This window comes from Mastigoproctus giganteus, chromosome 11 (genome assembly GCF_048544385.1).
Source record: "Mastigoproctus giganteus isolate SK-2022 chromosome 11, ASM4854438v1, whole genome shotgun sequence".
Taxonomy (NCBI): domain Eukaryota; kingdom Metazoa; phylum Arthropoda; class Arachnida; order Uropygi; family Thelyphonidae; genus Mastigoproctus; species Mastigoproctus giganteus.
Window position 1 is genome coordinate 119,260,197 of NC_143585.1, and position 25,725 is coordinate 119,285,921.

Below are 25,725 nucleotides of genomic sequence, written 5' to 3' on the forward strand. Positions count from 1 at the left end.
CAATTCTTTGAAACTACTTCATTTATCAGCAATATTTTGATGATGTCAAAGAGATAGTTTTTCACTTTTATGCGAGAGTTGCTAAGGTATTCCAATATAAATAAATAAATATCCTGTTAATACCACATAAAGAATGACTACATAAAGTCAGAAGAGTTTATGAGATAGAGAGAATATAAGGACATTACTGTATCTACCAGTCATACAGGCTTGAACCACAATCAGCTTGAATGTGTGTACAAATGTGTCCTTTTTTTTGACTATTGGCTATGGCAGCTTTTAATCATATTCGAATTTCTGTTAAAATATAGCAAAGCCATATTTTGCTATATACTGGTGATAAACCACCTTTCCTGATAATTTCCACCATGATAAACTGGTGGAAATTATCAGGAAAGTTGCTAGCAAGTGTTCCTGTGGACTTGCTTTCATGTTTAGTGATTAGACTGTTGTTGTTGTTGTTGTCATTTGGTTTTTAAGAGCATTAGTAACTAAGGCCATATTGTTCCGGGGATATGCGGTGGTCATTCCCTGACCTTTCCGCATCCTCCGTATTTGGTGGTGATGGGCTCAAACCCCGGTCTAATCAAGAAGCGTGTGCTATGCACTGCTGCTCCTGCCCACCTGGCTGCAGAGGCACCCAGTGATTAGACTGAAGAAAGTTGTTTACAACATTAGCATTAGTTGATGCATATGATGCAAGAAAGCAAGCTTCTAGAACAAAAGGAAAAAAAAAAAAAAAATTCCCATTTCACCCATCTGGTCACACTAAGTGTTTGTCTTGTTCAGCCTTAAATTTATTTAAACTATCAACTTCCACAACAACAGATGGAAGTCTGTTCCAGCAATCAGCTACCCAATGGCTAAAGGCAAACTTCCACACATCTGTTCTACAACTTCTTTCCTCAATTTGAATCTATGCCCCCACAGGTTCTTAATCTGAGCAAGTGGAAATATCCCATCAGCATTGAGCCTGCTCAAACAATTCAAGGCCTTGAACACTTCAATCAGATCACCTCGCAGGTACCTAGTCTGCAGATGATGCAACATACAGAATTTAAGCTTCTCCTGGTAAGAGAACCCTCTCACCAATCCTGTTCCTCTCACCAATTTTGTTTCCCTTCTCTGTACTCATTCTAGCAACTCTACATCCTTCCTAAAATGAGGCCTACATACCTGTATGCAGTACTCAAGGTGTAGCGTGACCATTGCCTTATAAAAAAGTATAATCACCTCCTTGTTTCTGCTAGCAAAATTCCTAAATATCATTGACAAAACTCCATGACCTGCTCTGGCAGCTCATCTGGCACTGCTCAGAGAACTTCATATCCGACTGCACAATTACCCCCAGGTCTTTTTCATTCTCCACCTCCCTGAGTGTAGTACCACATATTTGGTATGTTTCTCTTGGGTTACTGCTATTTATATGCAGTACTTTGCATTTGTCAATGTTAAACTTCAGTTGCCACTTCTCAGCCCATCTGCCTAACTTTTCTAGATCCTGTTGCAGTGGCATATTGTCTTTACTATCATTAACATAACTTAGTATCATCTGCAAATTTGGACATTAAGCCTGATATACCTTCATTGATATCATTAATAAATACACAAAACAACAATGGGTCCAGCACCCAATCCTGGGGGACTCCACTAATAATAAATTTGTGTGAAGATCATCAATGATAATTGATAAATATAGAAAACAACAATGGGCCCAACACTGAACCCTTGGGGATGCCATAATAATATTAGTCCACTTAGAGCAGTAACCATTTATTACCATTCTCTGCCGTCTCACTCAACCACCCCTTAATCCATTGCAGCCACTTGCCCTTAATGCCATACTGCTCCAATTTGTACAGCAGTGTTCCATGTGCAACAGTGTCAAATGGTTTCCTGATATCCAAGTTTATGATATCAAAATTATTTTTTGCATCAAGTTCCTTTGAGACCACTTCGTAGTATCGAATCGGTCAGACAAGACTTCCCCTTAACAAACCCATGTTGTGTCTGAACTGTTACTGCAGTCTTGTCTAGGTGATCCTGCTTCACTTCTTTAACCAGTGACTCCATTATTTTCCTCAGAACAGAAGTGAAACTAACAGATCTCTAATTATTTGCATCACCCTTTGAAACCCCCTTTGTGAATTGGGGATATATTTTCATATCTCCAGTCCATGGGGACCTCCCCCAACTATTAGGATGCTCTCATAATTATGGCTAAGGGTTTGCTTACTGTCATTAACAACCTGTCATTCAATATAACTGGATAGATTCCATCTGCCCCAGGTGCCTTTTTTATGTTTAACTTCAACAATTTCTCCTCCACTTTGCTCTCTATTATTTAGCCACCTGTTAGAGTTTAATAGCTTCTATCCTCCACTTCCCTACAGAATTCCTCATGTGTGAATGTAGATGCAGAATACTCATTCAGTTTCTCAGCTATCTGAGCAGAACCACCAACATCAAGTGTACCAATCTGTGTCATTCCGTTCCTTCTAGAGTTTACATAACTAAAGAAGCCTGTTGTTTTTCTTTGCATCCTTTGCCAAGGATTTCTCATAATCAGCCTTTGCTTGCCTAACCTCCTTTGTGACTTGATTACAGACTAGCTTATATCTGCCATAGGCTTCTGTGTCACCTGCTGATTTATATGCATCCCACACATTTTTCTTCTCTGCCATGAGCCTCATTAGTTCATCTGATGTCCATTTAATCCTATCTAGAACAGTATTTCTTAGTCAGTATGAAAAGCATAGTAGCTTCCAAGATTAATTCCCTGATGACTCCCATTTACAATTCACTGTTTTTAACATCATCAGTTGATCCCAGTGTACAGAATCAAAAACTGCCTGAGACCACTGTAGTCACCTTTATGGAAACAATAACCTTTCCCTTTACCCTTGATGGTAGTTACATCTTTAAGTAAATCCCACATCAGTAGACTGTGATCACTGTCTCCTAGTGGTTCCATTATCTGCAAATTCCTAATGCATGAGTCACCACTGCTGATAATCAGATCAAGAGTATTACCCCCTTGGTTTCCCCTCGAACATGTTGCTGTAGAAAACGATCCTCAAGTAAATCCACAAAAGTCTTGCTAGCGTGCGAGTGACCAAACCACAAGTTCCAGTCAATATCTGGAAAGTTAAAATCCCCATTACAAGTCATTCTGATTTACTGGCCCACTCTTATTTCTCTGCACAGCTGCTCGTTGTACTCACCAGAGTCATTAGACCTATAACACACTCTCATTTTCCATTTCCCAGTGTTTATGTTACACCAAACTGACTCAGCATGTCAACTGGATGCACTTCTTAACTAACAGCATAATCCCCCCCCCCTTCCTAACCTGTGTATCTTTTCTGTACACATTGTACTTCTCAAATTCCAATTCTGCACTGCTTATATCTGTGTGACACCATGTCTCTGATATCCCAACAATATCTGCCTTTGATGTCTTGATCAGCACTTCAAATTCATCAAATTTATTTACTATACTTCTAGCAGTTTTGTACATGCAAGTATTCATGCACCTATTCTTATTCTTGTTACCCTAACACAGCCCATGTCCCATGACTCCCAGCAGCTTGCTCTCTAGCCTGCTGCTCATTACAATAGAAGCAGCACAAGAATTGTTTTTACCTCTGCCTGCGGCTACTGTTAATCTTTGTCTGTGACTTTATCCACCTGGCTAGCCCGACTGGGCTAGCCAGGTGGATAAAGTGCCTGCCTGGCAACCCAAATATCACGGGTTCGAATCCTGCCTCGGGCTTGGATCAGTGTAAAATGCAAAAACTTTAGGAGGTGCATTATGGCCACAGAAGTCGATGTACAAACAAAAAAAAAAAAAAAACACTGCCTTGATAGCATCAGCAAATATTCTTGCACCTTTTCTATTTAAGTCTATCCCATCTCTGTAGAAGCAGTCTCTCCTGTTAGGAAGCACAGACCAAGCTGAAAAAAATTCTACCCCTTGATCCTTGCACAATCTCTCCAGGGCTGAATTGATTGACAAGCCTCTTATCATGAACTCTCTCGCCATTGGTATCTATGATATTTAAATATGTATTTTGAACATATTTTGCTATTTTTGATGCATATTTAGCTCCTTTTTATGGCATAGATTTGTGCATAAGTATGTTTTGTTTTAATGCATATAAATCCTCTCTCTCTCTCTCTCTCTCTCTCTCCCCCCCCCATTATTAATATGTAATTTATCTGATATCATATTAGTTGTATACATACAGTACTTGAATTCAATCATATTAGTTGTATACATACAGTACTTGAATTCAGTTTTGAAATGCTGGTCAACGTCCAATTTGTTGAACATCCATTTTTCCCCGATTGTTAATGTGGTTGTTGCCTATTACTGTTTCACACGTTCACAATTAATTGTTGCATCTGAATATCAGAACTGGTGTATAATGTTTGCATTATACACCAGTTCTTGGATAATATTTTGACAAAAAATATATTTAATCTTGTTTTTGTTGTGAAATAATAGCATTCAGTAGTTAATATTTTCCAATTTGAGCACTAGTTATATAATTAATCAGATGACAGTGGTTTTCCAATTTTGTAATAATATGCTTCACTGACAGGCTTCTGAAATAGGACTTATTCATTTATTGAAAGAGCACAGAACAGTTTTATAAATTACACTTTGGTATTTCTTAGTTTCATTAGTGCCGTAAGTTTCTGTTGCTTGGCCATCTTAGAAATTTCTTAAGCCAGATTTTAGGAATAATAATAAAGTAAGAGTATTCCCTATATAGTGCAAGGAAGCCACAGGCTTTTGCTGCACTGGCCAAATTAAAAAAAAAAAAAGTAGATAAGAAAATATAAATTATGTGCTTCCCTCCTCACATAGGTAACAATCCAGTTGACCTTTGAATTTTTTGAAACTGTCAGCCTCAACTACCTGCAAAGGCAATTTTTTCCAGCAATCATTGACATGCAGGCTAAAAGAAAACCTCCTACAATCTAGTGTAAACCTCTTCCCCTGTAATTTGAATTTATGAACCCTCTTTTTGGAATTCTTTATAACAGTGAAAATTCCACCTTTATTTTACTAACCCATCTCAGAGCCTTATAAACCTCAATCAGGTAATCTCTGAGGCTCTTGGTTGCCAAACTCTGTAGCCCACACAATTAGTCTTTCCTCATGTGGTTGCATTTTTACTAATCTCATCATGTGAGTTGCCCATCTTTGGAACCTTTCAAGAAGCGTGATGTCTTTTTTCAGATGAAGTCTCCATACTTAAACACAGAGTTCCAAATGTGGTCTTACAATTGCCTTATGCAGTGGGATTATGATCTCCCTACCTCTACCATTATCCTCATTAACCACATGAGGATAATGTTTGATGAATCATCACTAGGACACCATAGGCTTTCCTGGCTGCCTGTTTACACTGTTCATAAAACTTCATATCTTCCTGTATCATAACTTCCAGATCCCTTTCTTCCTCTGCTGTTTTTAATTCAGTCCCACTAAGTGTATTATATATTTTTGGATTGTTATTCCCCAAGACCTTGCATTTTGCTACATTAAAACATAGGTGACCATTTTTGAAGTCTGTTCAAATCATACTGAAGGAGTACTGCTTGGCATGGATCATTAACGACTCTACCAATATTTACATCATCTTCAAATTTTGATATAACGCCTTTTATCTCTTCATTGATATTGTTTTTAAAAATATAAACAGTGGCTCAAGAAACCGATCCTTGTGGGATATCACTCCTGCCATTATGCCAATCTGAAGAATATCCATTAATCCCAACCCTCTGTCTTCTGCCCTGCAGCTACACATCAATCCACCTTAGAATCTTTCCAGTAATCCTAGCATGTTTTAGTTTATACAGTAACCTCTCACAAGGGACTGAGTCAAATGCTTTTTCTAAAATCGAAATAAACCATGTCGAAATTGTGCCCTATATCTGGCTGATGAGTAACTGTGTCAAAATAGCCTACAAAGTTAGTTAAACATGATTTTCCCTTAACATGTTGTGTGTCCTTCGGAATGACATATCTGTTGTACTCTAAATCATTGCCCCTAAGATTTTTGATACTACTGAAGTTAGACTAACTGGTCTACCAACTTCACTCTTAGAACCGCCTTTATGTATTGGAAATACATTGACGCTTCTCCAATCCAAGGGAATCCCCCTAGAGTTCAAAGATGCCTTTATAATTAATCTCAGTATACTCTCTTGCAGTCTCCCTCAAAACATCCATTCTGGGAGCCTTACTTGCCTTTATGCTCAAAAGTTTTTCTAATAAACAGTCATCTGTAATTACAAAATCACTAATTTAATATGGTTCACCCTCATTCGCACAGCCTCTTCTTACCATGAGGGGTCTTTCATAAGTAAAAGCTGATGCAAATATGCCTATTTACATCATCCACAACCTTAGCTGGTGTATCTAAGAATTTCCCCACACCCAATGCACTAGGGTCCAATCTGATTAGATTTCTTCTTCATTTTATTCACATACATAAAAAATCCTTTCCCCATTCTTTGTTCTCTTAGCCAATGCTTTCTCATAAGGAGCCTTGCCCTCCATGACCTTATTTGTGGTACTATTACAGATCAACCTGTACTTGTAGGCTTCAGTACTTTTTGTCACTCTGTAACTATCCCATGCTATCTTTTTCTGCTCTATTTAACCAGCCAGCTCCTCATCCATTCATTTTGGCATTCTCCTCCTGCAATATTTTCTTAATGGTATGTGTGCATTCATGGCATCTTTTTGCTTTAAAGGTATTTTATAATTCAAATGTATTTGCCCTCACTCTTCAATGTGCCTAGTTAATAGATGCCACATAGCACCTTAAACTATCAGAGTCCCCTCTTCTGAAATTAAAACCCATTCCTTTACCTTTAACTATTGCATCACCTTTCTTCATCTTCTAACTACTGATTGCATGATTGTCAGTTGGAAGATGAAGACATGTACTTTAAGCCCTGTGATGTCATCTGATTTGTGGGTAATGATGAGGTCAAGAATATTTTCACGTCTAGTATTTTCTCTAACATGCTGATACAAATAATAATCATATTGTTTATTTAAAAAAAACCACGTGTGTACCCTGTAATCACGAAAGATGTTTTATGTGTAAACATCTTTGACAACACCTACTAAATTTCGAACAGCTGGAATCGAACTCATGAATGATGTAACGTTTTATGCTCATGCCCACTACTTACTCTACCGAATCAATGTTATTGATATTAGCATTATACTTCAGTCTGAAATATTTAGTATGAACGATGTAATGTTTTATGCACACGCCCACCGCTTACTGTACTGAATCACCATTTGGAAGAGCCAATATCCTAATTACCCATTTGATTGTAGGCATTTATTGAATAGTATGGTTGAAACAATACAAGTATTTTTATTGTTACAATCATACTATCATGTTGGTTCATGTTATTCTGTCATGCTTTGTCATATGCAGCGCTAACGAGATCTTCAAGAAACGACAGTATCCACACATAATATGTTATTGAAACTATGACTTGGCTCAGGATCTCAATGAGTACAAGTTGGAGATGGTAATGCTGCACGTTCCATTTTGCAATGAGGAAACAGATACTGTCAGAGATGAAATATGTCAAGATCTACAATGACAATGAGGAGCTCATACTAGAACAGCATAAATTGTATGAAGAATTGGACTTGAGCATTCGCAAAATTTTTTTTTTTTTATTAAAACCCCAAACACAAAAGGTATCAAAACCTATAGTACTTAGTACTGTGGTACTAAGTACTATAGGTTTTGAGTAACATGAGTTTCACCACTTCAAGCCTCCAATAAGCAAAGTGGTGGTATTTCACTGGTTGATGAAAGTCATCTACCAAATGATTGAAATATGTACGACGATTTGTCAAAACAACGACAACGGAGATCCTGATGAAGCATGTGGTTATGACCTGCATAGCCTTGCAACGTGACTGCAAGAAGATCCCTTTCGAAACTTCTACAATCATCCAAACAGCTAGATGAATGAGGATCTAAAGCTTGCCACACAACTGACTCAGTGCAATTGAAAAGAAACGTGAAAACTTGATGATCAATGAGGACTTCTGCAACTTAATGAGAATGGCCAATGACAAGCAAAAGATTCTACTTGTGCATGTAATTTGCATGTAACTGATTGAAATATTCTTGACTGGCCCAGCTGGTTGCGGAAAAATGTTTATGATTCGTCTCTTGATGGATATATACAACTGCTTCAGTAATACAAATGGGTACTATAATGCGCTTCAACTGGTAAGGCTGCTATTGTGATAGATGGAATTACTGTGCACGCTGCCCTCAAGATATCCATTTCTGTGGTTACCAAAAGGTTTCTGCCACAGGTGGCAATGGTTAGCCAAAAGCCACCTAAGTGGTATGCCCCGAATCATAAACATTTTTCCGCAACCAGCTGATTTATGCCAGGTCTGAGGGCATTCAAGATCACCTCCTATGATCCTTTGCACAATCTCCTCTCCCGACTATGTTCTTTTTGCCTTTCCCATGATGCTTTGCACTGGTCTAACCATGGAAAAGGCAGAAAGAACAGAAATGATGTCATTGACGTCACTTCCAGAAAGTAACTGAGTTAGTGTCAGACCCTCTCCGGAAAGTAACTGACATTGTTTCCATTTCATAAAATTGTGACAAATTGGTTTACTACCGTCTGAAATTTAGTAGGTGCTGCCAAAGATGTTTACACATCAAAAATTTTTTCCCCATGGTGAGTTACCATTCCACTTATTCCAATCAATCTGGGGCAGATTGAAAAAAAAAAAAAACCAAACCATCCAGACACTATATTTTGCAAAACTTAAGCCTTTCTTCGTAAGAGCAACCTTTCATTCCATTCACTAATCTTGTTGCCCTTCTCTGTTCTTGTTCCAACAGCTCTACATCCTTCTTAAAATGAGGCCTCCAGTACTCAAGGTGTGGCCTGACCATTGCCTTATACAAGGGGATAATCACCTCCTTATCCCTGCTAGAAACATTCCTGTATATTAGCATTAGTAGAGGCATATGATGCAAGAAAGCAAGCATATGCAGCATCAGCCAAAAAAAAAAAAAAATCCACTCCCATATCACCCCTCCGTTCGTTCAAAATACCTGTCCAGCTGAGCCTTAAATTTATTTAGGCTATCAGCTACCACAACAATGGATGGAAGTCTGTTCCACCAACCAACTACCCGCTGTCTAAAGTCAAATTTCCGCACATCTATCCTATCCTACATCTGTCATTCCTCAATTTGAATTTATGCCCTCTCAGGTGAGGGCATTCTGAGCAAGAGGAAGAATCCCATCAGCATTGAGCATTCTCAAACCATTCAAGGCTTTATACACCTCTATCAGATCACCTCGCTGGTGCCTAGTCTCCAGACACTGTAATTTGCAAAACTTAAGCCTTTCTTCCTAAGAGCAACCCTTTGATCCATTCACTAATCTTGTTGCCCTTCTCTGTACTCGTTCCAGCAGCTCTACATCCTTCTTGAAATGAGGCCTCCAGACCTGTATACAGTACTCAAGGTGTGGCCTGACCATTGCCTTATACAAGGGAATAATCACCTCCTTATCCCTGCTAGAAAAATTCCTGTATATCATTGACAAGATGCCATGAGCTACTCTTGCAGCCCGTCTGCTCTGCTCAGAGAACTTCATATCTGCCTCCACAATTACCCCCATGTTCTTTTCATTCTCTGCCACTGTCAGTGTAGTACCACAGAGTTGATATGTTGCTCTGGAGTTGCTGTTTCCCATATGTAGTACTTTACATTTGTCAATGTTAAACTTCATTTGCCACCTCTCAGCCCATCTGTGCAACCTTTCCAGATCCTGTTGCAGCAGCATAGCGTCAGTAGTGTCCTTAACAACCCTGCCAACCTTTGTATTGTATGCAAACTTGGACATTAAGCTTGATATACCATCATCAGTATTATTTATAAATACAGAAAACAACAATGGACCCAACACTGAACCCTGAGGGACTCCACTAATAACATTAGTCCATATCATTGACAAGACACCATGAGCTACTCTTGCAGGCCGTCTACACCACTCTGTATTCTCCCACTCAACCATCCCTTTATCCATAGCAGCAATTTGCCTCTAATGCCGCACTGCTCCAATTTGTGCAGCAGTCTTCCATGTGCATCAGTATCAAAAGTCTTTCTAAGATCCAAATACACTTGGTCGTCGACTTACAATCTATGCGACTTATGACCGGCCGCACTTACGACCACAAAAAAAAAAAAAAAAAAAAAAAATAAATAATAATAAATAAATGAATAAATTAATAATAAATCAGGAAATCACTACTGAGGACACCCATAACCCAGGTGAGGAGGCACATCGATGACAGGAGGCCTGAGGACAGCACCAGGCACATACACTCAGTCGCTTTCTCTCACATACACCAGGTCGCTTTCAAGCATCTGTTGCATGTGGTGTATTAATTAAAATTCTACTGAAATACTGAAATAAAATGTTTAGTAAAAGGAAAATGCCTTTATCTACATATACGCCAGCTAAGAAGTCAAGGAAAACTATTGATTTAGAGTGTAAAATGAAATTTATCCATCAGTATGAAGGTGGAAAGACAGTGAATACGATAGCACGTGACTTGAAGTTATCACATTCCACGGTATTGACGATACTTAAGGACAAATAAAGAATTCGGGAAGCTGTGAAAGGTTCTGCACCTATTGTCTACAATTTTAACCAAACAACGACAGGAACCCATCTATGAAATGGAGAAATTGTTGTTTATGTGGATGGAAGATTTAATACAAAAAAATACACCCATGAGCCTTCGCACAGTGCAAGCAAAGGCTAGAAGTTTGTTTCAGAAGAAGTTTAAAGTCACGTGCTGGAGACGATTACGCAGAAGATTTTCAGGCTAGTACTGGGTGGTTTAAGTGTTTTTAAAAAAGATTTGCTTTACATAATGTCTTTATAAATAAACATCTACCTCAACCCAAGAACATGACCCTGATGATGCACAACCCAGCACAAGCAAAGATTAAAAATTGATTTTGTAAATTTCATCTGTATTAATTTTTACATTAATTTTAGATTGTATTTTTGTGTTTACAGTACATTATATACAGTATTATTTTTCACATTATGTACAATTTAATTATCGATTGTAGTTTTGTTTTTTTATAAACAGTATGACTAATATAAAAATAGCGAAATGCTTAAAGTGCGGTACTCACCTTGAATATAATCTGCAATAGTTTTATGAAAAGACTGATGGCTAAATATAAGGTGGAATGGTTAAGTTAATGCATTAAGGTGCATTAAGCAATACTACAATTTCTGATGGAGATATCCTAGCATCATTTGACGTAATATCTCTATATACTAACGTGCATATCCCATACACTTTACAGGCTTTACGGAAATTCTTAACAACAGATAACACTTTGACAAAACGTACCTCTATTTCCATTAATAACATTCTCGAACTCACTTCACTTTTACTAGACGCCTGATATTTCAGATTCAATAATAAAATTTTCCAACAAATATTCGGTTTACCCATGGGTTTAGGTATTTCCGCCCCCCTGTCAGAAATTTACCTAGTCACAATAGAGAAGCAAATCTTACAACCCTTCCCTCCAGAAATAAAATTATACACCCGTTACGCTGATGATATACTCATAATAGGCAATAGGTCCACTATAGACAATCTCTTTTTAAAATTTAATTCAACACATGATAGGTTAAACTCACTCTTGAAATTGAAACCAACAACCAAATTAATTTTCTCAACCTCACTGTTTACAAAACAGGTACCAAACTAGGTACAAAGATTTTCAGAAAAAATACACATACAGGCAAATACCTACATTTTGCTTCGCACCACCCCCTCTGCACAAAAAAAGCGGTTTTATACAACCAAATACATAATGCCCTCAAATATAGCACCTCACAAAATGACTTAACTAATGAACTTCAATACCTCACGGAAAAATTTACAGCTAGGAACTACCCAACCCAACTCATTCAACACACTATTTCCACCGCCAAAAGTAAAATTAACAATCCACCAAAACCCACCACCAATATACCCTGAAAAAGGCCTCTGAGGTTGGGCAAATTCATATTTTGGCAGTGAATCAGCACATACACCAACCATAAGAATAAGTATTTACTGTAACTAAAATATTTACAAATTAAAATAAAATAAATATTTACAAAAACTGCTATTATATTAAATTAAATTATGTACATGTGAAAAACACATTAAAACTGTGATAAAATCCTTGCGATAAAATACACTAAAATAAACCGGATTAAAAGCGATAAAAATGATAAAACCTCTGGAGCTTTCGGAAGCATCGGCTTCCTTCCTCAGCAGTAACAAAACTTCCTGCAGCACGTCCATATATAACAGTCTCACGGTATTTATACATGTGGTGCAGTCGGCACATGGTCTGAACTGGAAGTGGAAACAGCTCGGGAATGTGTCAAGCAAAACCGTTCATCCATACTTAGGATGATAGTTTCAAACATATGCATACCTCTGTCCCTATTCATAATATTGTGGTCGGATGAACAGATTCGTAGGCTCTCGAGCCATTTACGGTTCCAGAACCCATGCGCTCGATCCACAATAACCGCATCCTCTGGGGAGATTTGATGCTGATTCTCCCAAAAATGTTCGGCCACAGCAGACTTATTGTAATCACCGATTTTTATAGCATTTGCATGCTCCCCCCAGACGAACCTTGAGCCGTCGTTTTGTCTCGCCCACATAACATTCCCCACAATCGTATACAGAATAAAATGCCCATATTGCGGGAATGTTATGTAGGCGAGTTTTGGTAGTTGTTGGCGCATCGGCTTCTGTGGCCATAATGCACCTCCCAAGATTTTTGCAGTACTTTGATCCAAGCCCGAGGTGGGATTTGAACCCGCGATCTTTGAGTTGCCAGGCAGGCACTTTACCCACCCGGCTAGCCCGGTCGGCTGTATATGATATCAAAGTTATTCCCTGCATCCAGTTCCTTTGTGACCACATCATAGTATCCAATCAAATCGGTCAGACAAGATTTCCCCTTGACAAAACCATGCTGTGTCCGAGCTATAACTGAAGTCTTGTCTAGATAACAGGAAAAGAAAAAAAAAAGATTCTTTATATATATATATATATATATAGTGAATAACTTTTGAGGTGTTGATTGACGTTATGATACATGTGTATCTGCACTAGTGTCTTTAAAAATAAAAGTACAGTAATAAAAAATTAATATTTTGTTAATAAACAATTTATGCCCTAGTCCACTCATGATTCTAAAGAAAAAACGTTAGGTTACCCCCTCCATTTCGGGAGGGGTTCAAGCTGCCATGGGATTCAAGTGGAGGTAACCTGACCTTTTTTCACCATTATTATAAGCTTTCATTAGGGCAAGTTACCATTAGTGCTTCTGAGTGCTACTAAAGTGATACTAAACTGATGTTATCGTGTGTTGTGTTTGCGCACCAATCACACATCATTTGCCATGCCTACCTGTCAATCAATATATCATTCTCGACTTTGCTCCAGACCGATAACTCCTACTGTCTTTTTACCGAGCAAACAGCGCTAGAGTTCCGTATCGGGAAACTAATTTTCCGCGTAAGTTATCTGACATTTCTCATCGTTCTCGTGTTGACTTTCTTTACCTTCGCCAAGTAATTATATTAATTTTGAAACTTTGTGAATTCTCTTGATATTTAAAAAAAATAATCATATGCTAAATTGAATGCATATGACGTATGATCTTTTTTTTTTTGTTTTCTCCAAATAAAAGGAAATAACAGATACAAGTATTAAAAAGTTCGTACCCTTACCTAGAAATAATAGCTCTAGAAAGATGAAACTTCACAGGAACTTTAATACTTTTCTATGTACTCTCCATGTATAGTAACACATTTCTTCCATCTATGGATCAGTTGTTTAATGCCTTGATCATACTTTTTGCCTGAAACCTCGATTCCACTTCGTTGATGACTTCCTGAGATGAATCAAAGTGGTGTCCATGCAATGGTTTCTTCATTTCTCTAAACAAGAAGTCTGACGGTGCTTGGTCAGGAGAATACGGTGGGTGCTGCAGTAGTTCAGAGTTGCACTGGGCAACAAAGTTGGTGGTGGCAACGGCTGTGTCAGCCGGTGCATTGTCTGACTGAAGACGGCCACCTTTGGTTAACATTCCACGCATTTTCATCTTCAATGCGTTGTGTAACTTTTTCAAAAGATTTGTGTAGTATTCTCTGGTAAGTGTGGAATTACGAGGTAGGTAATCTATCAGGATAACCTCTTTTCTATCCCAAAACGGACAACATCACCTTCTTCACAGATGGAGTGGGCTTTGCCTTTTTGGGAGGTGGGCAGGAGGAGGAGGTGGTGTGCTTCCACGCTTTGACATGTCTTAAGTCTCTGGATCATACTGGTAAACCCAGCATTCGTCATTTGTCACTAACCAATCAAAAAAGTTCTCAACATCCACATTTAAATTAAATTTTTAAAATTTTTTAATGTTATAATTAGACATTGCTTTATCCAAATAACAGCCAGCAAGTTATAAATTACTGGACTAAGTTATCTACATGGGTGGTAGAGGCTGACAGTTTGGGGAAATTCAAAGGTCAGCTGGATAATTACTTATGGGAGGAGGGAAACACATAGGTTGTCTATTTCCTTTTCTCTTATTATTATTTTATTTTTATTCTTATAATTTTATTTATTTTTTGTTATTTTATTTTATTATTTTTTTTGGCTGGTGCAGCATAAGCCATAGGTTTCCTTGCATCATGTGGCCATTGCTAATACTAATTACACAAATCCAAGAGTTGGTGGACATTACTTCTGCAAAGGCCTCAGAAATCTTGGAACCCATCGTGCGGAGACATTAGACATGTGCAGATGTTCATGTAAAATGCTGTGGGCAGACTCATAACTAATTCCCACTGCATTTGCGATGAAATGAATTATCACATGTTTGTCACTCAGCACCAGCTGCTCAACCTTTGCAACTGTCTTTTGGATTTTGATGGCTTTCCTTCTTTTGGCTCGTCAAAGACACTTGTATGACCACACTGGAACAATTGTTTCCACTTTTTTTACAGTGTCATAGGATGGACAATTCTGCTCATACACAGCTTTTATTTCTTCGTCAATTTCCCGAGGTTTCTTGCCATGAAAATGCAGGAACTTGATCACTGCTCGATATACTCCACTTTGTCAACCATAGTGTCCTTCCTCAGATTCTGGGCTCCACCTCTGGTGTACATCGTACACCTACAGGAATGAAATTTCAGTTAGTTATTGAATATATAGACAACTTATATTAAAAACTGCATCATTCTACTGATATTTTGTCTAGGTTAGGGTACAAACTTTTTTATACTCCCTCGTATGTATGTCATCATAATAATTTACTGCATTATTATGTACAGTGATACATGTAACTCACTGTACATTAATTTTATGTACAGTGAGTTACATGTATCTTGTAATCGGGATCGCAAAGAAAATCAATTAATGACTGTGGTATATTGTGCTTGATGACTGTGTCATTTGGACTGCCTTATTGTTCAGATCATATTGTTAAATCCATAATTCAGCTCTAGATCTTTTCATTTTTCATTTTTCGTTTACTTTTTTTTTTAAACCGCTTGGTGAATCACCTGATGCATATCATTCTATACTCCAGATCAGAGAGAGAGAGAAATGTGTTTATTATATTCTTTAGAAATCTGATTACTACAAACAAGTTTATCTGCTTTTTGTTTATGTAGTGCATTAGCTCACATTGTTGTTCTGCATGCTTTGGCTTTGATCATTGAGTAGCTTTACTCAATGTTTTGTTAATTCACCACCTCCAACTTGTAAAACCTACTTAAAATAGAGCTGACATAAAAAGTCTCATCTTTATATATAGTCTGTCCCCGACATACATGAGAGATACATTCCAGGACTTCTTATGTAAGTCAGTTTTTACATAACTCAAGTTTGACTAATAAAATATTGCTACTATATCCCTGATATGTTAAAATTACAAAAACTACATAATATCCTCAGAAGAACGAAGAAAAATAGTTACATATAGGGCTTACAATACTGGGATCCCGGTCATTTTTTTCCGGTATTCAAATCCTGGTATTGATACAAAAATACTGGGTTTTTGGTACTAATTTAAAAAATAATTATCCATGATTTATTTACATAAAATAAATCATTAATAAATCACTAATCACAATAAATCATTAATACTGCTGAATTTGCAAATGAGGGATTGTTATACATAGTACAAATGCAACGGAAACCTGAAAACATGAAACTGTAAGACATTAAATCTTACAAATATATTTCTCTTAGTAAGTATAGTGTGTGTGGAAGTAAAGCACTTAAGGAATAACGAAAGCATCATTACAGAAATATTTCCATTAGTGGCAATAGGCCTGGTAAGGCAGTTAAGGAATATGGTGAACAATGGTATGGTGGGTGCTGAAGGGTTAAAATTAAAAGCTTCTGAACAAAAGTTTAATCCCTGGGTTCAGTTTGGGTCCAGTTCTGGGAGTGTCCAGCTATATAGTGAAGGGTTCCACCGGGCATGTTCCTGTGCTAGAAATTAATCCGGAAGTTAAATAACAAGCCAGTCAGATTGTGCCCTGGCTTCTACTACTGCTGTGGTAATTTCCTTCAGTATTAACAGAAAACTGTTCTCGAAATCCCGAAATAAGACAGTACTGGAAGAGCTATACAGCAGAGTTCAACTAAGGAGAGAGAGAGAGAGAGAGAGAGAGAGAGAGAGAGAGAGAGAGAGAGAGAGAGAGAGAGAGAGAGAGATTACCACTCTCCATGGAAGGAACCCGCACAAAGGAATCCCACCATGAAAGAGAAGGAAGGTGAGTCCTCTGAACTGTTGTTTTGGAAATGGTACTTAGATAAAGTGGGAGATTATTTTAGAGTAAGGTGGAAGTTGAAGAAACACAAGAAATAAGGAAATGTTTAGTATTGAGTTGGTTTATTAGCATTAGTAGAGGCATATGATGCAAGAAAGCAAGCTTATTCAGCATCAGCCAAAAAAAAAACACACACACCACTCCCATGTCACCCCTCCGTTCGTTCGAAATACCTGTCCAGTTGAGCCTTAAATTTGTTTAGGCTATCACCTTCAACAACAAGTGACGGAAGTCGGTTCCACCAACCAACCACTCGCTGGCCAAAGGCAAATTTCCGCACATCTATCCGACATCCGTCCTTCCTCAATTTGAATCTATGCCCTCTGAGGTGATTATTTTGAGCAAGATGAAGAATCCCATTGGCATTGAGCATGCTCAAACCATTCAAAGTCTTATACACCTCTATCAGATCACCTCGCCGGTGCCTAGTCTCCAGACTCTGTAATTTGCAAAACTTAAGCCTTTCTTCGTAAGAGGAACCCTTTGTTCCATTCACTAATCTTGTTGACCTTCTCTGTACCCGTTCCAGCAGCTCTACATCCTTCTTGAAATGAGGCCTCCAGACCTGTATACAGTACTCAAGATGTGGCCTAATCATTGCCTTATACAAGGGAATAATCACCTCCTTATCCCTGCTAGAAAAATTCCTGTATATCATTGACAAGACACAATGAGCTACTCTTGCAGCTCGTCTGCACTGCTCAGAGAACTTCATATCTGCCTGCACAATTTACCCCCAGGTCCTTTTCATTCTCCACCACTGTCAGTGTAGTACCACAGAGTTGATATGTTGCTCTGGGGTTACTGTTTCCCATATGTAGTACTTTACATTTGTCAATGTTAAACTTCATTTGCCACCTCTCAGCCCATCTGTTCAACCTTTCCAGATCCTGTTGCAGCAGCATAGCATCAGTAGTGTCCTTAACAACCCTGCCAACCTTTGTATCATCTGCAAACTTGGACATTAAACTTGATATCCCATCATCAATATCATTCATAAACACCGAAAACAACAACGGACCCAACACTGAACCCTGAGGAACTCCACTAATAACATTAGTCCACATTGAGCAGTGTCCATTGATTACCACTCTCTGTCTTCTGCCACTCAACCATCCCCTTATCCATAGCAGCAATTTGCCTCCAATGCCACACTGCTCCAATTTGTGCAGCAGTCTTCCGTGTGCAACAGTATCAAAAGCCTTTCTAAGATCCAAATATATAATATCAAAGTTATTCCCTGCATCCAGTTCTTTTGTGACTACATCATAGTATCCAATCAAATTGGTCAGGCAAGACCTGCCCTTAACAAAACCATGCTGCGTCTGAGCTATAACTGAATTCTTGTCTAGATGATCCTGCAGTGCTTCTTTAACCAGTGCCTCCATTAATTTACCTGGAACAGAAGTTAAACTAACAGGTCTATAATTACTTGTGTCAGCCTTTGATCCTCCTTTGTGAATTGGGGTTACATTTGCACATCTCCAGTCTATGGGTACCTCCCCTGAGTCCAAAGAAGCTCTCATAATTATGGCTAGGGGTTTGCTTACTTCCTTTGCTGCCTCCTTTAATATAACTGGATAGATCCCATCCACCCCAGGTGCTTTTTTTATGTTTATCCTCAACAATCTCTCCTCCACTTTCCTCTCAGTTATTACAAAATCATCCAGCTCACTGCCAATGTTTACTTTACCTACATCATTCTCCTTCCTGTATAACTCCTCATGCGTGAATGTAGATGCAAAATAATCATTTAGATTGTTAGCCACTGAGCAGGATCCTCAACTGTTGAACCATCAATATCCAGTGGACCAATCTGATTCATCCCTTTCCTTCTTGAGTTTAAATAGGTAAAGAACTCTTTTCTGTTTTTCTTTGCATCCTTTGCCAAGGATTTTTCGCAGTCTGCCTTTGCCTGCCTAATCTCCTTTGTGACTTGGTTACAGATCAACTTATATCTATCATAGGCTTCCATGTCACCCATTAATTTGTATGTATCCCATGAATTTTTCTTCTCTGCCACATGTCTCATTAGTTCATCTGACAACCATTTAGGCCTAAACCTTGAACAATATTTCTTAGTTGGTATGTAAAACCTGGTAGCCTCCAAGATTAGTTCCTTGAATGCTTCCCATTTTGAGTTTGCTGTTGGTAACATCATCAGTTGGTCCCACTGTATAGAATTTAAATACTGTCTCAGACCATCATAGTCACCTTTACGAAAACAAAAACTCTTCCCTTTACCTTTGATGGTAGTTATCTCCTTGAGTAAATCCAACTTCAACACACTGTGATCACTGCCACCTAGTGGTTCATTTATCTGCAGATTCTTAATGCATGAAGAATCACTACTGAATATTGGTTGAAGTTGTAAAGAAAATTGATATCGCTAAATTAAGAGAGATTACATGGAATTGTTAGCATTAAGTTAGCAACTTATGGATTGCTGTTGTGAAGAGAATTGATATTGGTGATTAAGAGAAATATGAGGAAGTGATTAAGATTGAATTAGTGTTTGAAGCTGTAGAAAGAGTTGAGATTGTTAATTGAGAGAAATTTTATGGAAATGATAGCACATGTATTAACAAATTAAATGAGAAAAATTAATAGATTAGATGTAAATGAACACCAGTTATGTATTGTAAGTAGATTTGTATGATAAATGACTTGTTTTATATTTGTGTCATTGCTCTTGAGAAACTGACAGCTCACATATAATATGTATACAATATATAATATACAGTAGACTCTCGATTTTCCGAGATAGATGGTAAAAAACAAATCCCAGATAATCGATTTTCCGGTTAATCCAAAAATACAACAGTCCTGACATACGTAAGAGATGCGTTCCAGGACTTCTTACTTCGTCGAGTTTTACGTAACTCGGGAATGACTAATAACATATTGCTACTATATTATTATTGACAAATCTGAATTCCACGTGATACTTGTTAATGTTTGGCCATTTTCATACATCCTTATTAGTTTAATTTTCTGATCCAAATCGATGGCTTTCCTTTTCTTAGTAGATTTACTAGTACCACTGTCACTTATTCTCTTAATTGGCACCATGATAATCCTAAAAAAAAAAAAAAAAAAATTTGAGTGAAAAACAATTTACGTAAATCTGTAGTTGCATAAGTTGGGGACTTACTGTATTGAAAAATGTTCAGCAACCTACGTAAAAAGTATGGCGATAGATAAAAAACAAAAAAAAAACACGCACTACTCGCGTATCCAATACAATGCGTCCCTTTATTTTTTGCGATGTTGATTTTAAGTCTAATAACTTTCCTATATTTTTTTTACAATGTCGATTTTATATCTAATAGCTTCCCCTTTATTTTTTACGATGTTGCGTATGGTTTGGTCACCAACGTTTTAATGGTTCTTTAGAGATTTAATGGATGCACTGTTTTCAAACTTTTAAAAACGCAGCTCCTCTGAAAACGCAACTCTTTTGCGTTTACCCATCATAAAAAAATTACTGTAAAAAAATTCCAACATTCCTGACATAAATACGAAACAAAATTTTTCTTTTTGCGTTGCAACGGAACACAACAATCGATGCACTAAAACAAACTAAACATTTGGTCTTTTTATTTTTTTTTTTGAGAGGCGGGTGTGAGGACAGCAGGGATTGCAAGATAATAGGTACACTAATCTCCCAATGGAGACTTATAATGCCACTTGTAGCTTATTTACGACTTCCAAAATATCTGTTTATACCTATTCTAGTTATTACTTGAATTTTTTGATTTTTGGTTGATTTTTTGTTTTTTTTTTAATTTGGAGTCTTGAAGTGTCCCGGTTAATCCAATCCCGGTTAATCGAGAGTCTGCTGTATATACTCGTGTGTGTGTGGGGGGGATATCCCTCAGCTCCTGGAAATTCTTTTTTAATGCAGTCAAGTAGTTTGTGGGGCTTAGTGCTTGAGGACAGCTGCTGTATGAAAATCATAGCAATGGCCACTGATGGCAATACTAAGGAAAATAAAACTTAATAAATAAATAACCCCACCCCACCACACAACTTAGATTTGGTTTCCCCACCATGTTTCTTTCATTAATATGGATATAGTGCCATAAAAAGTCAAAAAGAAAATATTTTTTATTTTTGATAAAAAGAAAATAAGATTTTTTTGAAGATGAGGGAATAAGGGAGGTAAACTGCAACTCGTCTACAACGATCTCAGTACAAAGCACCAACTAGCACAGAATCCAAAAGGACGTTTTCTGCCACAAATTAAATATGTACCAAAATTAGATCCGGTTTAAATGATAACACTATTGAGTTTCTTAAGAGCTCACTTTATTTGGACAAGTAATGTGGATGCTTATTTTTTGGTTTTTAGAATAACTGTATGTTTAATAATTTTTGCTAGAATATTTATTATTGTAATAAAAGTGTGATTTAAAATGTGAATCCAAGTAATTACTTGTTTTTTCCTTACTTTATTGCACCTAATTGTGATCAAAATTTATTGCGTAAAATGTTTTTTTTGGAATACCGGTATCCCGGTTTCATAAATTAAAAATACTAAAATACCGGTATTAAGATTTTGACCGGTATTGTGAGCCCCAGTTATATACCATAACCATTAAAAACTTTATTTGTGGACAGTGGTGAATTAGCTGGAGTGGCACATAAAACATAAAAGGAACAAAAAATGAAATCCATGTTATTATACTGTAAAGACTGATATGTATTTTGTACGCTGTGTAGGCTTTATACAGGCTACTAAGGGAATCAAAACCAAAGTGTACATATTATATTTAAGAAAATAATGAATCAAAGTTTATACACTTCAGGTGTGATGAAGGCAACTTAAAATGAATGTGAAGCATTAATAAGACACATTAATCACAGGGTGTTGTAGGCTGAGTAGAGTTGAGGGAGGTAGTATCTGTTTCGTATGCTTTTTTTTTTCTCTTGATAAATTTCGCAATAAGCAATCTTGAACTTTTGTTTCTATTTTCGAGAAACATTCGGTGTTTTCATCCATTCCATCAAACATAGAGACCTTCCTGAATTTTACAAAAGGCTTCTGCCATTTCATTTAATTTGAACTGCTTTTTGGGTTGCTCCGGTTCCTCAATATGTTCCATTCTCCCTTGCTCCTCAACTATTTGCACGTTCAACTGGGCTTCAACTCTTCTGTTTTTAAATCTTCACCTCATTCATCCACAAGCTCGTCTACATCTTCATTCTCCAGGATTAGCTGGAACTTCTGGGTTAAGTTTACAATTTCTTTGGTAAAAGAAGACATCAGCTCACCTTTGTTGTTAAGCTTGGAATTTTTTAGAAGATTTTTCCAAACTCCGCTCATGCAAGTTGTCGTATCATTCCAGGCTCTTGAAATGTTGCGTATTCCATCAAAGATGTTAAAGGTCTAAAGTGTAATTCTCAGAAGAAATAGCTGATGGGACACAATCCACGTAGCTTAAATGTTGCGGGGGTTTTCTCTGAAGTGCTTCAACGTAGTTCACCTGTCTCAAACACATATTGGCGAATATTTCTTCAGAATTTTTAAAGCAGAAAATGAAATTTATTTACCTAGATTCCAGTTACATCTCAGGTTATTATCCAATATAGTTTGTATGGGAGCGAAAATAAAATTGTTCCTTCATTCAACTGCACTCTTAAAAATTTTACAGAAAGTAACTTTACGATTTTACTAAAAAAATGTAAGTCTGAATTTATGTAACACGGGCTTATGTAAGTCGGGGACTAACTGTAGTTATTAATCACCAATGAATTTTGACAGATCTAACATTTTTGATTGTCAGAAAGAATAACTGCACGTTATTTGAACTGTGTGCGCAAAGATATTTATATTTAAAACAGTGTAACTTGTAATCAACCACACTGATATGCTATTGTGCATTTAGTGAGTAACTAGAAACTGTTATCTATATAGAGAACCCAGATGGAACTTGCCACATCACTTAACTCTGAGATTACGAACAAGATTAGGTGTAATTTTTCATATTGCAACTACTTTTGGATTACTTAAATTTTTTTGTATGTTTAGGTATTCTTTTATGCTGTTTTATGATAATTTAGTTTTATTTAAAAAAAATGCATGTTTAAAAATCAACCCCCTCTCTGTCAATCAGTTTGAACTCTAAACATTTTCTATGCATATATATATAACTATTAGTAATATTGCTATGCTATGATCAAAGGCTGTCAACTTTTTTTTTGCATAACTCTATATTTATATGTATGTGTGTATATGTTTATTTATTTTTTATCTTTTCAGAGGCAAAACATTTGTAGCTATCTTTGGTACAACATTATTAGGATTAGGTGGTGCAGTGGCTTATGCCAAGTATGATCCAGATTTTGAAAAATTGTTAAAAAATAACATTCCGTATGCTGATAAATTTTTAAAGGTTATTCCTGACTGGGAAAGTGCATCGTCTGTGTATGTGTTTCCTTTTTTCTTTTAATAATTTTGATTATCATCATGAAAAGTTATATTAGTCATCTCTGAAAAATCTTAATATTAATAAATGTAACAAGTTAGTTAATGCATGCAGTGTGTTACATTTCAGGCACATTGGCAAATAATAATAATAATTTGTGAGAATATAACAAAAAAAAGCACCAACTTTTATGCACAAACCAAGAACATTTTGTTTTTGTGCATCTATTATATTACCTATTCATTCCTCCAATCAGCACACTGCAACAAACAATATACAGTGCTTCAGCTACAATAATACTGTGTATGGATAGCCAATGTGATATGTAAGGAAAAAAAAAAAATAAATAATAACTGTGAGATTTATCTTGGTATGATTTTAATGAAATATGGTAAGGTTTGACAGAATGTCAAAAGCACAAACTAGGAAATTTTTTCCGTGATATTGGAGTAGGGAGGGTCATATTTCTCATGACTATTATGAAAATTTGTTTATCAGTGTGACTGATAATAACTTTTTAAAATTGTTATGTATTTTTATTTAGTAACTATCAAACCATGTCATATTGAAATGTTTGGCAGTGAAATAGTGAATGATTGTTTCTTTATGTTAGCATTACCATTAGTAGAGACATATGATGCAAGAAAGCAAGCTTATTAAAAAAAAAAAACTTCCCATTTCAGCCATTCATTCACTCAAAATGTTTGTCTAGTTCTGCCTTAAATTTATTTAAACTGTCAACTTCCACAACGACAGCTGGAAGTTTGTTCCGGTAATCAACTACCCGCTAGCTAAAGGCAAATTTCCACACATTTGTTCTACAACTGTCATTCCTCAATTTGAATTTATGTCCCCTCAGGTGATTAATCTGGCAAGAGGAAAAATCCCATCAGCATTGAGCTTGCTCAAACCATTCAAGGCCTTATACACCTCAATCAGATCACCTTGCAGGTGCCCAGTCTCTAAACCGGTGTTTCCCAACGTGGGTCCCACGCCCCACATGGGGGAAATTTGATTGTTCAGGGGGGCAATTCAAAATTTGCTCGTCTAGAGTTTAAAACAACCGCCTACTATGACTTAACTTGTACAAAAGAAGAATTGTTGGTAAAGTCTCTGTTTATTGCTCATACTGCAACTATCAATCGTACTCTTGAGGCTAGTTATGGAATTTCTTTACTCATTGCTAAATCTGGGAAAAATCATACTATAGGAGAGAATTTAATCAAACCATCAATATCAGCATTTCTTAAAACATCTTAATGTTCTTGAAAAAGATGACAAAGACGTGAAAGCTATGCCACTCAATAACAATACTGTTAGCGAAAGAATAGATGAAATGAGTGAAGATATTGAAATACAACTTGTTGGAAAGCTGAAAACAAGAAAATTCTCAGTGCAAATGGATGACTCAACTTTGAGAGACAGTGAAGCCGTACTGATAACTTATGTAAGATATATTGATAAAGGTAATTTTGCTGAAGAAATGTTATTCTGTAAATCGTTAGAGAGCACCACTACCTCCAAAGATATATATAATAAGCTAAAAAATTACTTAGATGACAATAATATACCAATGAAAAATATAACCTTGCGCTGCAGATGGTGTTCCTAATATGATGGGCAAGAAAAATGGCTGCTTAAAATTGATGAAAGATGAGAATCCAGAAATGCTTCTTGTGCATTGCGTTAGGGAAAACTTGTGTCTCTTCAAGCTTTTTTGTGAAGAACAAAATGAAGACCATGTGAGACTTTTACTTCACACTGAAGTAAGGTGGCTCTCGAAAGGGAACTGCTTGAAAAGATTTATGGAACTATTTGATACTATTAGTGACTTTTTAAGTGACAAACCTAAAATGAAGCATCTGTTAACGGTCGATGGTAAAGCATTTGTGAGTTATTTAGCCGATATCTTTGAAAAACTAAATATATTAAATAAACAACTTCAAGGAACAAATAAAACTCTCGTCGATGCAAAAGCGAAGACATTTGGTTTCATTACATTTATTAAATTATGTCAAAAATATATTTGTAAAAAAAGTTTGAACAGTTTCGTTGTCTGCAAAAATGTGAAGTGACTGATACCGCTGTATTTGTTATTGTTGATCAGCTGAAAATTCTGTCCGATGATTTAAAAGAAAGGTTTTTTGATTTAAAACAAATTGATTTTCCAACCTGGATGATGCAACCAATGTTAGTGGATTTGTCTGATGTATCAATGCAGTACCAGAAGAATTCTCAGAAATGCAAAATGATGAGTCAGTTAAAACTTTATTCAATATAAAAGAAGCGATGGCATGGCTTTGTGATGA

General features: G+C 36.8%; 1 protein-coding gene across 1 annotated transcript in view; it reads left to right on the forward strand.

The window, feature by feature from the left end:
• Positions 1-25,725, forward strand: part of Mitofilin (inner membrane mitochondrial protein mitofilin) — a 283,542-nt gene that overhangs the window by 34,343 nt on the left and 223,474 nt on the right. The window contains exon 3 of the mRNA XM_090385394.1: positions 23,251-23,415. Within this exon, the coding sequence (XP_090241520.1) occupies positions 23,251-23,415 (165 nt within the window). The remainder of the gene's footprint in view (positions 1-23,250; positions 23,416-25,725) is intronic.